Below are 12,214 nucleotides of genomic sequence, written 5' to 3'. Positions count from 1 at the left end.
ATTCTCACTATTGTCCTGTGAGAAGGATTATACTCACCGGATTATTTTTCCTCTCTGTGAAGATTTCAAATGACCTCACCAGATTGTAGTGTGATGGAAGGAATTTTGCACTGGAGCATTTAACAGAAGAGTCATTTTTCAGAGAAATTTAAAGTTACATGCACCAGATTGTCCGGTGATCTGAAGGACACATATACCGGACTATTTAACAGAATGATTGTTTTTTTGGAGAAAATCTGAGTTGAACTGACTGGATTATCCGGTGATTTAAAAGAGTTATCACTGGACTATTTAACAGAAGTTTGGTATTTTCGGAAGAAATAAATTATAACTCACCGGACTATCCGGTGATGCTATCTGGAAGAAGACAGGAACATTTTGTAACGGCTACTGATAACTGTCATATCAGTGTGTGAAAAAAGTAAACTCACCGAATTGTCCGGTGTTAACAGAGGCGTGTTCATCAGACCATCCGGTGTTCACAGAAAAAATAATTTTTTTGGCAACGGCTAGATTTGGACCTCTAGCCTATATATATCCCCTCACTTGTTTTCATTTGTCACTCTTACAACTCAGAAATATTCATACATAGTGTGTACCATCTAGAGGCAAGGGAGAGCACTTGAGGTGATTTGCAAGTTCTTAATTGAAGATTAAGGACTCTATTAGTGGTTCAAGAGTAGTAAGTGTGCATCTAGCTGTTGTTTAGGCTTGATAGGGATCAAGTGAACCAGTTAACTTATTACTCTTGGTGGTTACCAATACTTAGCCGGTCGTGGATATTGAACGTGTTCTCGTTGAGCTCTTGGAGATCTTGTGGGAGCCCTAGGAAGCTCGTGTACTTAATTTGATGTCTGACAATCCGGAGATAGAGAAGTAGTAATCATTAGTAAGCTCTTGAGTCTTGGTGACTCAAGAGGGAGTGACATCCTTGTGTGGATGCTCCAACGAGAATTAGTGGAGAGTGTCAACTCTTCGATACCTCATGAAAAACTCAGTGTCCCCTTTCCCTCCTCTTGTTACATTCTGCATTTTGCTTTTAGCATTTCGTTCATGTAAGTTTCAATTCCACACTTTACTTATATTCTATATGCTTGCATGTTTGTATTTATCATTTTAGCTTGCTAGGTCGTCTAGTTGCTTTTTATTCATTATAGGCTAAGGTTGCTCTTTGTTCTAGAATTCAGTAGTTAGTTTAGTTTTTAACTAGTGCCTTGTTCACCCCTTCTAGGACCATTAGATTCTTTCAGGAGGTAAGTCTTGTGACTAGGCTCATTGGTAGCATGGTAGATATTTCATCTTAACCTATCAAATCGTATTAGATACTATCTACATATTTTCTTTCACCAGACATCCCCTCCAGCGAATGAAGTCTTAGCCAACATGGATGAACAGTATTCCATCCCATAAAATTAAATACTACGAGATAACATTACAAACAGATACAACATTGCACAGTAGATAGGACAACATAGGGAAAAGAGCAGACCGATCGACCAATATAGGATCTTTATACCTAGTAGTTGGTTTCTCTTCTTCCCCGAAGCCCAGCACTTCGCATTCTTTATTTCCCTATCTCACAGCCTTCAACGGAGGAGAGCCACATTTTTCATGGATTCCTGACTCTCTCGTCTTAAATTCCTTTAAACTCTAATGATTCTACTAAAATTCCCCTCGAATAACTGTAACTGCAAACGTCCACCAACAAATGTCACTACTTCCATTTTTCTAGGAACTTAGTTTCATTTGATTCTGCGAGAAGGGCAGGGAATCCAGGGATATCATGTAGGAAATCGAATGGCAATTTCATGAGCTTAAAAAGAAATGGCAATTCCATATAAGACTTCCTTTTAGTTATTTATATTCTCCAAGTTAGATAAAAAATTCTGAATAAATAGTTATGCAAATGACTATGCCAGATGTGCCAAAGTCCGTTGTCAAAGCTACTCTAGATGACAAACACATCATTGTATAACGGAACACACTGACAAACAACCTGACAACCTAACGGAACACACTGACAAACAACCTGACAACCTCTGTTTTGTCAAAACATTCATCTCCTGTTTTCTTTATGCTGTTCTTCCCACAGCATGTTGTCTCGTCCCACAGATCAGCGCCATCAGAAAGATATTGAGGTACATAAGATGTAGCCACTGTATGTATGAACCTTGGTGTACAAGCCTCACGGAGTGCTTCCTTGGATATGTCAACACAAAACTGAATGAAACCGGTGCCTTCCTGCTTCACTTGCCGCGCTTCAGATCAAACACAACGCACGCGTCTGCAGCTGTTTTCATCTGCACACGGGAAAGTACATGGATGTAAAAAATTTGAGCTTCTTATTGAATCATACTATCCACTTGCACTTTATGAACCATGTAGAATATGCAACTGTTCTAGCAACATATACAGGACCTAAAATTTGGAAATGATGACAATTAATGACTAAGGCTAGTCATGGACCACCTGACTATAAAAATTGTAAGCCGAATACTACATCAACAGCATTTTCCCCATTTTTGATCTATTTACATATACTCTTGTAATGCAATGATTCCAACTAAATATATGTAAACATACAAATAGAGATAAGCTGCAGGAAAATTCTAGTGTGAATACCTGGATGATATTGGTAACTTGTTTCACTGCCCAGCCAACTAGAGTTGAAATAAACACCAAGACAATGAGGGGACTTTGCTTCAGGACACCTCTGCATACCTGTTAAAATGTCCATAAAGAAATGTCATAAGCTAAGCAACCCACATGTCAATACAAGAAGGCAGCTATAGAGATGATGCCATCTTACACTAAGCAAGCTTGTCGACTTCTCATTGGCAAAGAGAAAGAGGATAATATATAGAACCTGTAAATTTGGGGGAAAGTGGTTAGAGGGTTAAAACATACAGGGGCTATTTTGTTAGTTGTGTAAAAGTTTGCTGGACGTGCCGAGATGTTGTCTGATTCACTATACAATGTTGAAGTCTTAAGTTCTCTGGAATTGCATGAATTGAAGGTGCACAGCTGAATCACAAAACCTGAGGATAGTGTGAAGTATGAACAATCACATACCTCACAAGAAACACAACAGAAGGCCATGAATGGCCTATACCCGTAATATAATTTCAGAAGCCAATTGCCTGTGTGCTTTACATCCTTGTGGCTAGTCTTTCCTGATAAGAAAGAACTAGAACAAAAAGTATATCATTAGATAATTAGCAAGTAGTAAAGAAGTGAAGATTCTTTTGAACATAAGAAACTCTTGCACAATGAGGACAACATATGCATCATGAAACCATCAGGCAATTGTTGAAACCATAATTGGTATTTAGATTTATTCTGTTCCCTCTACAACCTTTCAGAACAGCATAGGTGCCTAATAGAAACAAACAAACTGGGAGCCAGCAGGAACTGAACAAAATGGTAGCGAAAACTAACCTGTACATTTGAAACCAGTGGCTTGTAATATCCAACCCAAGTAGTATCAAGAAAATTAAGCCAGGTCTGTAAAAACATTTGCAACTAGAATTTGTACTGGTATCAAGATTCAAGACAGATCAATAGAAGCAGTCTTGGTTTCATTACCTGTAAAACTGTGAGAGAAGGGCCAACAAACAAGCAGTGCTAACCCTGAAGAAGAGCAATGTGAGCTGTGAAATTATTTCAGCCAGCAGAATGTATTCACCCTGCATATCCAGAGTTGAAATATTTATTCAAGGAGTACCTATCTGTAACCATGTCCAACACAGCTCCAAATGTTGATGCTGATTCATAGAATGAGATAAACTTATCAGATAATTTCAGAACTTACCAGATAGCTTATATACTGGGGAAAATAAAAAGAATAGAGAGATTTAGTTGTGACCAATATTTCAGCATAATCTTTTGAAAGTTCTTAAAACGTAAAATGAAATGAGGTTTCATCATAGCAAAAACGTTTGAAATTAACCTTTTTTGCATAAATACAAGCTACATGACCTCAACACAAAAGGAATTTGATTATTTTATTACCTTGATTAAACTTCCGTGCAAACCAACCATCCACGCCATCAAGGACAAAGCTGACATTTTTGCAAGGATGTTAGAACCATATACATGGACTGACATAAACCATTTGCACATTATAATGAACACAAGTAGTCTGTTTATGACACTCACCTGAAGAAGTACAGGATAGCAAAGAGCGCCTTGTTGGAATAGCAAACAGCAAATGCAATGAAATTTATGATGATCCTGAAGTACCCTGCATGATAACAATTCTTGAATGGTAAGTCACATAGGTTTCCACTTTTCACGGACATGCTAAAAGCAGTTTGTTAAATAAATTGTGTTGTTAGTCGAAGTATGAACTCCATTAAGTTTCTGGTTTTCTACTTATCATCCACATGCTAAAAGCAGTTTGTAAATAAACATATGGCTTTGTTGGTCAAAGTATGCACTCCATTAAGTTTCTGTTTTTTTTTTCCTGCTATTCTTGGGCGACATTGCTATCAGCAGCAAAATGGCAACAAAACTACAATACAGATGATACCAAAAGCAGAACGAAGGAAGTGCAAAATCAGTGACAGAAAATAGGTGATGTTTCCAGTTGGCAGTAGTACAAGTCATTTATGGAGTTATCTAGTTAAGTTGAAACAGCAAAGTGATATGTAAACAGACAACCATCCAGAGGCTTACCAATGATATTAGGGATGTAAAGATAAACTGACGGCATTTTTTCGGTGGATGATTGTGCCATGGACGATCAGGAGTAGTTGAGTGCTTGAAGATAGAATTTCTCACTTAAATTGATGGCAGCAGAATACTTATAGGGATTCCTGTAAGATAAGTACATTTTTCACATATTGAACGAAATAATAGTACCTCAAATGCAAGAAATGAGAGGTCAAACAAACACATTGATACTATAACCTTTAGCATCTTTTACAAACAAAAACTCTTATATTCATGTCACAAAGAAATATCAATGCACTAAATAGTGTTCTAAACTAGGAGACGAAAGCATGCATGCCATTGTTTGTGAATAGTAGTCCAAATGAGTATGGTGGCTTCAAGGTCACTAACCTGACTATCCACAGTTTATAGATGCTGAACAGATGTTTTGGAAGTATGAATACCGATAACGAAGTCTCTTTTGGCAAAGTGGCTGAAATGTTGTGGTAAGTGAAGCTTAGGCTGAGCATAATCAGATCATTTCTTTTCTTCTATAACTCTTAAGAGCATCTGTAACATCGTGTTGAAAACGGTTACACACATGGTTTTGGCATAATGAAATCGATTCAACAAAATGGGGCTCAGTGATCCTAGCAACAAAAGCTGAGGAATAAAGTAATTTTATTCGATCCAAACATGCTAAAGCAAATAATCCACGTAATAAAGTAATTTTACAGGAATTTTGCAAGAATCTCGCAGGGAGTAATACAAATCCAATGGAATCCCCACGGAAATTATTCACTCAAACCGGCATGCATGCCGAACAGCTTGTGCATTAATTGAACTAGAAGAAACGCACCGGAAGTAGCCCTTTCTCCTGCCCCCAACCCGTTGCCTCGCTGCGGCCGTAGAAGGGGTGCCGCCGCCGGGAGGACGGTGAAGGAGGAGGGTCCTGGATAGCCTCCGACTCCGGATCCGGCCACCGGGAAGCAGCGGGGTGGCAGAGCAGCGAGCGCGAGGGGCGGCGCGGTGGTTGAGAAGGCCGGGAGCCGAAGTCGTCGCCTCCGCTCCAACCCCAGAACCAAATCTCACAGCCCACTTCGCGGCGGCCTCGGCGGCGAGGGCGGGAGGATGCGGCGGCTGCAGGCGCGAGAGGGAGGAGTGGCTCGGGGGGTGAGGGAGGAAGAAGAGATTGGGCAGGGAGGGAGGCGGTCAGACGGGATGAGATTGGGGAAGAAAGTGGAAAATTTTCTAACGGGAGATTCCAGCGTCCGGACGGTTCGAGAGATCGGATGTTTCAACTATTCGTTGCAACATCGAAATCAACTTTTGTAAAAAAATACATTAAAATAGACGAAAAAATTATTTAATTAGTTAATTTCTATATTTCGTATCTTCAATATTTTATATATAAATTTAATATTTCAGACGTAGTAGAAATTTATTATAGAAGTTATTTTCTTTTGTTGCACTCAATTCATACATCAAAATAGTATATAGTTTTTAAAAAATCATTAAATTAATTTCTATATTTTTCTATCTCTAATGTTTTATATGTTTAAATATAATATTTCAGTTGTTATATAAATTTGTAGCCACAGTTATTTTTTATATTTTATTTAACATCCGCGTCCGATTTTTTTTTTGTCCTTAGCATTACTGTTTTCTAATTCAAGTTTTTTACTTTTTCCAAATAATAAAATGAGGGGGCCACATTCGTCAGTGGGAGAATCTGATTCCGCACATCCACTCAAGAATGGTTCTACACCGTTCTTTCTTTGTTCTTTTTTCTTTTGTAAGCATCTGTACACCTAAAGCGCCATTCCAGAAAAGAACATGATTATCCTGTAAGATTTAGGCTGTGCAAAAAAGATCTATTTTCAAAAATTATTTTATAAAGATATATTTGTAAATTATATTTTAAAAAGAATTAAAATGTAAAAATTTCAGTACGACATTTCAGAAAAAGAACATGATTATCCTGTAAGATATACAATTAAAAATTGGTGTGTAAAGAAGGGCTTTGTGCTAAATGGTCCGTTTGTTTCGATTTTAGATTGGGGTTTTCAGTTTTTACAATTTGAAGCTGAAATAAGCAGACATTTTTTTTATAGCTTTTGCAATCTACTTATTAGATTGCGGGAATTTAAAAAGCTAGTTTTTCTTAGATTTTCACATATTATAAAAATCTATTTTGCTAAACTATCTATCAATTAAAGTTTTTTAATTCCACAACCTAAAAACTTTTTACAATCTATAATTTATCAGCTGTTTTTTAAAATCTCAGCTGCAACAAACGGGCCCTAGGTCCCTGTGGATTTTGCCACGAGAATGTACAAAAATGTGTTGAGCATATTTTTACCGTATCAATACCAACTCTCTTCACATGACTGTCAAATGGACAAATGGTGTATGCTTCCTCATAATTACAGAGGATATTCGTCTAATCATGCTAGAAACGGGTGTCATACTTTCATTAGCAAGAGATACATGCTCAATGTATCTTCATCGGATACTTCTCCATCTAACCTTTTTTTAAGCATATTCCAGGTTTACATCTCTACTGACTAGTCAAGGCTGGAACAAGTTTAGTTTGAAGTCGGAACTCTCATCTTCTGTTTTTTTTTTAATTAAAGACCAAGTGGTGAGCACGTAGGATCGATAATACTCAGCTCATACTAATCTCGATCAAGTCCATGCTAGCGCAATGTTGTCCCCGCGGCTAATTGGTGGTACATATGAACATCAGCACGCCACCACGCGTGCGTGTACTAGCAGAGCCGTTGAAATTCTGTAATATCCTTTATAGAAAGACTTTTGTGAGATTTTGATCCGGCGTATGTAGGAAAGGGAAAAATAAGAATATACATCTTGTTGAGAGAGAAAGTCTTTTAAAGGACCTAGTCCTATAAAATTTTCTTTCAAGTTAAGACACACTTAGGACCAAACAACCAACTAAGTAGTCAATTGATCAAACTTAACCAACAATGGTCACAGTCGACCTAACCTAACCACCTCTAACACTGGTTATGGTAGCATTAGGTTCCACCATGCGCCCATGATCCATTGCTACAGTAACAGACGTACCCCATGTACCCCTATAAATAATGACGAACCGATTCGTCGGTTCCTTTCCCTGGCAAAAACAGTAAGATTCCTCAAAAATTCTCTTGTGCAGTGATTTCAACGGGGATTCGGTGGTGAAGCGCTGGCAACTGCTACGGGGGGTGGAGGAGCACAGTGTGGTTACAGAGCACAGCACAGTTTCGGTGGTGGAGCGCAGCGTGGTGAGGTTCGGTGGTGGAGCGCTTGGGTGAGGATTTTCCAGGGGATTTGACGATCTCCACCGGCAGTATAGGAGAACCACGGCTCCTCAACCCCGATGAACATCCCATATTCACTCAGTTTCGAATCCATTTGGTTTTCTCACTGGTTTGTGGATGGGATTCATGGATTTTAGGGTTCTGTAGGTTCAGTTGCTGAGTTTTGGCGGTTCTACGACAAACCCGACCAATGTTCTTCTCCACATCCACGCGCGGTTTATTCTTCTCTACGATTAGCAGCATGCCTAAGGTGAACTATCGATGCATCTCAATAGTTGCATCATACTATCGAATAGCTTTTTTAGCGAGATTGTCTATCCGATTCAAAACCATCTATGTACAATGTGTTTGTTCAGTAGCAGTTAAGTAGTTGTTGTTTGGTAGTTTTAGTTGTAGTATCAATATTATTCGGTAGTTCACATTTTTTGTTAATTAGTTGTTTGGTAGGTCATTCGTTCAATATTGCTAAGTAGTTGTACGGAAGCTCAACATCTAAGCAGTGTCTGGTACTTGTATTAGTTCAATAGCAGTTTAGTAGCTAATTAGTTCTGATATAGTTATGAGGTATTTTAGGAGATAAGTATTTGTTCGATAGTTTATTTGTTCAGTTCCAGTTGATTATTTTCAATAGTAGTTCATTCTTTTCAATAGTAGTTGTTCGTATATTTTTTTCTTCACATTGACACCATCTGAGCACACCATTGTTTGTGTTTTTTTTGTCTTTGTGCATAAAATGACGAAGGGCCACCATGGCAGCGAGCTTTTGTTGGAATTCTCATAGCAAACTCAAACCCAAGAAGTAAATATAGCAGTTGCATCTGATGCGTCAAAAGGTGCAGAGAATGTGCCTCCTAAAGAGGAGTTGCTGGCTATAGAGGAGGAGGGGCGTAATGCAGAGGATGATGATGATGCATTGCCAAATTCAACTGTCTCCCCATGAAGGCCATTCAAAACACATCATTGTTCAAGGAAGGTGCGTGTTAGCACTATGAACAAGGAACCTGCAACGCAAGAATCAGAATGGTTGGCTGCTATTAGTGAATCAAGTTAGAAGGCTACTGCTTTGACGGAAGATAATTCAGATGGTGATGCTTATGACGACTTTGTAAAGGACCCGAAGAAGAGGAATTCGTCATCTGCACATCTTGTTACTAAAGCTATCAAAGTAGGCAAGAGGGGTGAGGCAGCTGCTAGGAAATCCAAGACCACTGACATTGTAGACAACGATGATGACAATGACGTGTATATTTGTTTAGTATTTCATTTATTCTTGTTGGTAGTTATGTCTTTCTATGCTCATTAGGTTTACATGATATCATCAGTTTCGTTTTAGTTTCAATAGTTGTTCGGTAGTTAGGTTTTGTTAAGTAGCTATCTTGTATTTCATTCATTCAATAGATTTTAAGTAGCTATCTGGTAGTTCATTTATTCAGTAGTTGTATATATGCTTAATAGTTTTACATGATATGTAGTTGTTTATATGATCACTATTTTCAATAGTTTTTATGTAGTTGTTAAGTAGTTATTCTATAGTTCAGTATCTCAGTAGTTGTTATGTAGCTGCCATATAGTTCATATGTTTGATAGTAGTTTAGCGTCTCAGTATATGTTAAGCAGTTGTCCGGTAGTTCTTTCATTCAATAAAGAAATCTTGTCACCATGTACAGGAAATAAAATCAAACTACACAACAATGCGATGTGCCTCAGGATCAATTGTGGATATCTTAGCAGACATGTCTGATTCTTTGAGGGACAAGATAACGAACTTGGGTTTTGGGGAATTCGTCAAGTTTTTCTTGGACGCAATTGACGACAGGGCACTTGCAATGTTCTTAATGAATCACATAAAGATCGACCCATTGCAAATTGAAATCAAGGACAAAGTATTACCAATTACCCCTACTGTCATCCATTCTATGCTGGGGATCACCATTGGTGGCAGCAAACTATCCATACCTTATGCTAAGGAAAAGAGTGGTGCCATTACTGAGCTTATGAATCTTTGTGACAAGAAAGGTATAGAGGACATCTCCAAGCATAAAGGGAATGAAATGAAGGCTGCTAATAAGAAGGGAGTTGACAAAATAAAAAAATACGAAGATTGGAAGAAAAATAAAGTCTCTAGATGGGTTATTGAACGATTTGCTTCAAATGAAGGAGTCTGACGATTGGGCTGTGCATTGTTTTTTCATGCTATTGGTTAATGCATTTCTATTCCCAACCAGTGAGCTGAAAATATTTGCCACCAGTTACATCTACTGCAAGGATCTACAAAAAGTTAAGCATTTTGACTAGTGTAGTGATGTTGTTGATCGATAACATTAGAGACAAGGTCAGTAGGTGGAAAAGTAATGTTGGGAAGAGCTCAACTCCTTTAGTTCATGGTTGCATTGCTCTCATCATGGTAAGAATTATTTCCTTTTGTTTAGTAGTTTAGTTGTTTGGCTCAATAGCTTAGTTATTTTGTTCAACACTTTTTTGAGTTACTATTTTAAATGTTTTCTTGCTTTTTTTCAGCTGATCAGTAGTTTAGCTGCCATGTTCAATTGGTGCTTATAAATCCGAACATATGTATAAATACTACATCTAATTGCTAACATATGCCTACATACTAGATCTAATTGCTAAACCTAGTTCTAAATCTAGATCTACATTCTAACATATGTCTAAACCCTAGATCTAACCTCTAACTTATGTCAAATCCTATCACTAGTGGCTATCTTACCAGGTTTGTCAATAAGAAAGAAGCAAAAAAATTTACCTTTTTTCGGCGGGTCTTCACCTCTTCTTCCTCCTCCTCCCTCCCTCCCCTCCCCTCTCCTCTCATCTCCTCTCCTCTCCTCTCTTTTGTTCCCTCTCAGCGCTCTCTCTCTCTCTTCTCTTGGCTAGGAAAGGAACAAAATGAGGGCACTGACATTGGTCAGGGGTGCAACGCTGTTTATATACTGAAAAGGTATCGCCCATTCAACAGTCGACATCTTTTTAGTGGGCCCACAGAGAGCACACCGACACTCCTAGTTGGGCGATAGTAAGGTGTCGCCCATCCAACAAGCGACACCTTGACATGGCAGCCAGGTCAACGGCCATATTATATTCTGGCACGTTTGACCATGGGGCCCACAAGGTGTCGCCCATTCAACGGATGACGGTAGGCTATTCATGCCATTTTTTGAAATAGGCATGTATTTTTGCAAATATTAAAAAAATATAAAAAATTTCCCCATTGACTCGATCTTGGCCCATCGCGGTTTGAGTTCCATGAGCCATGGACCAAGGTCACGGTCCACGTTCAGCCCATGGTGGCTTAAGACCTATGGACTGGCATGCTGACTGGGTTGAGTAGGTCTAGACGTGCCCTGTGAGCACCCACTTTGGCGTACACATCAGTTCACACATCAGCACAGCGGATGCACCTTAGTGCATCCATATCTTGAGTGCATCCACAACTGCTGATAATTCTAAGTCAAGCGTTGGGTAATTTTTCTCATATAGCTTTAGCTGCTCTAATGCGTAAGCTACAACCTTTTTCCATCTGCATGAGAACACATCTTAATCCTTGGCATGATGCATAACAATACACCAAAAAATTATTGTGTATATCATGTAACATTAGCACTAGGCCATAGTTAACCTCTTTTATAGTTATTGAAAGTTCTTCTCACCAACTTCTCCCAACCCAAACTTGGACCCTTTCTGAAGATCCTAGCTGCCATTGCCAGGATCCTACGGATCCTTGCTGAATCTTGCTATGGACAGCATACCGACGGCCAAACAAGTAGATCCAGCTACCACCGCGAAGAATCTAGCCGCACGATGCCAATCTGGCCAACACCGTGTTTAACCGCATGGTTGTCACCTCCAGATCTGACACTACTACAGAACATCACATCACTGTCGACTCCAAAACTACGCACAGGTGCATTACAATCTGCAGAAATACATTCCTTTTAAGAACAGATCATTGGGTTCTTCCTAGAACATGTTATCAACCCAAACGGTGAGTTTCAAAGATTGATCATACCGTCAACGCGGGACAAACCTTCAGATGACACTGTACCTTCTAGTAGAGAGTATGTGACAAGGAGGAAGTCTACCAGGGGTTAAACTGCTTATATATCGCCAAGTGACACCGTATTAGTGAATGGTATTAATTACTATGTATTAATGAAGGACATGAATTATTATGAATTAATAATATGTCTTTATTATTGATTTACATTAAATGTGTGTTATTGTAT

General features: G+C 38.8%; 1 protein-coding gene across 3 annotated transcripts; it reads right to left on the bottom strand.

Moving 5' to 3' along the window:
* Positions 1 to 1,831: 1,831 nt before the first annotated feature.
* LOC133924115 (probable CDP-diacylglycerol--inositol 3-phosphatidyltransferase 2) lies at positions 1,832 to 5,959 on the bottom strand. Of its 3 annotated transcripts, none has more exons than XM_062369512.1 (12): positions 5,513 to 5,959; positions 5,065 to 5,223; positions 4,678 to 4,817; positions 4,159 to 4,243; positions 4,012 to 4,061; positions 3,725 to 3,764; positions 3,586 to 3,630; positions 3,439 to 3,504; positions 3,073 to 3,187; positions 2,810 to 2,866; positions 2,623 to 2,721; positions 1,832 to 2,300 (listed from the first exon to the last, which is right to left on the bottom strand). In XM_062369512.1, exons 3-12 carry the CDS (start codon positions 4,736 to 4,738, stop codon positions 2,247 to 2,249), a joined length of 672 nt encoding a protein of 223 aa, XP_062225496.1. In that variant the 5' UTR covers positions 4,739 to 4,817; positions 5,065 to 5,223; positions 5,513 to 5,959; the 3' UTR covers positions 1,832 to 2,246. The 3 variants fall into 3 exon arrangements, with proteins under 3 accessions (XP_062225496.1, XP_062225498.1, XP_062225497.1); XM_062369514.1 differs by having other exon boundaries at positions 5,065 to 5,146; XM_062369513.1 differs by lacking the exon at positions 5,065 to 5,223.
* Positions 5,960 to 12,214: the final 6,255 nt, after the last annotated feature.

This window comes from Phragmites australis, chromosome 7 (assembly GCF_958298935.1).
Source record: "Phragmites australis chromosome 7, lpPhrAust1.1, whole genome shotgun sequence".
NCBI classification, from domain to species: Eukaryota; Viridiplantae; Streptophyta; class Magnoliopsida; order Poales; family Poaceae; genus Phragmites; species Phragmites australis.
This window is presented reverse-complemented; position numbering and strand designations above follow the sequence as displayed.